General features: G+C 37.7%; 1 protein-coding gene across 1 annotated transcript in view; it reads right to left on the bottom strand.

Moving 5' to 3' along the window:
* Window positions 1–1269, bottom strand: part of LOC107579536 (neuronal pentraxin-1-like) — a gene marked incomplete at its 3' end in the record, with an annotated part of 3271 nt that continues 2002 nt past the window's right edge. Inside the window, exons 3-4 of the mRNA XM_016265359.1 lie at window positions 497–741; window positions 1–177 (exon numbers count right to left, since the gene is read on the bottom strand). Coding sequence (XP_016120845.1) covers window positions 1–177; window positions 497–741 — 422 coding nt within the window. The remainder of the gene's footprint in view (window positions 178–496; window positions 742–1269) is intronic.

Below are 1269 nucleotides of genomic sequence, written 5' to 3'. Positions count from 1 at the left end.
CTCTTGTCCCAGAATCAATACCCCTTGTGGTTTGATTGGATGGTATGGGGCCAGACTGTCCCCATTTCCTCTCATTACACCATCCTGGTAAGCTTCCCACACTCCATCTCGAGTGGTCCATGTGATACAAATGTGATGCCATTTCCCATCATTGATCAGGAAAGGCAGCTTAGCAACCTACATCAAAAGAGGGCAAAAACCAGTAGAAACGTAAACATCATGTTCATTTTGATGCAGAGCAGACTGCCTGCTTTGAGTATTCAGTTTGTAACTACACTAAATTGACACAACATGCTAGCATATAACAACTTAGCAAGCAACATATTCTTGCAACACATTAGATACCATCTAGCAACATCCTACCAATCTGTCTGTCTATCTCCTTTAAAGGAATACAAAGGAAATTATGAATTTAAATGCAAAGAAAAACCATGCATTTCTGAATTTCCCTAAGGGCAATTAATCTTTTTCTCAATATTGTTCAGCGTGAATATACCTTGTCATTGATAAGCATTTCCATTGGGTTGTTTCCCCATTCAATAAGAACCAGTTCATTGGCCTGTCCAGGGACTGCATAAGAGAAAGGCGTCCCCACTCCTGGAGAGGCGTTGGACTTGAGCCACATGCACACAGTGAAGGCGTACATCTCCGGCAGACTCTTCTTGACTTTAGCATACATGTAGTTGGTCCTCAGAGGGAACGTCAGCTGAAATTTATCCAGTGGTCTGTTTTCCTTTTGGCCTGTTATTAAAAAAATAAATACATGAATACATTTAAATAATCAGTCTACAGTATAGCACTAAAAAGGACAAACTGTCAAAGTAATGTTATCAAATACAGTATACAAAATCTCTATACATAATTCTCAGTAACTTTTTTTTATTGCTGTCCATAAATTGATCCATACATCACAATGAAAGCAAAATGCAAGAAACCATGTGTACTTAAAGTATATTTCTAGGGAATATTTATTTTTATATATATATATAAACCTGTATTGATTTATTTGGTTCTTTTTGCCTGGGAAAAGGCAAGCACTCTAGTGCTGTCAGGTTTATTTCGTTTATTTCTACCCTTGTGTTTGATGCTCGTAACAAGGAGTAAAAGCCACAATCAATGGGCATCATTACTGAGGTAGAGAAAAAGTTCAAACAAGAAAATCAATTCTGTCATATAGTTTACTAACCCTCCAGTTGTTCCAAACCCACACAATATTCTCTCGTCCGTGGAAGACATTTACAGTACCTTTGCATGTTAGACTGCAATTTA

Source organism: Sinocyclocheilus grahami, unplaced genomic scaffold (genome assembly GCF_001515645.1).
Source record: "Sinocyclocheilus grahami isolate Dianchi unplaced genomic scaffold, SAMN03320097.WGS_v1.1 scaffold18003.1, whole genome shotgun sequence".
Classification (NCBI taxonomy): domain Eukaryota; kingdom Metazoa; phylum Chordata; class Actinopteri; order Cypriniformes; family Cyprinidae; genus Sinocyclocheilus; species Sinocyclocheilus grahami.
The sequence above is the reverse complement of the archived record's forward strand: the minus strand, read 5'-3'. Positions and strand labels throughout refer to the sequence as shown.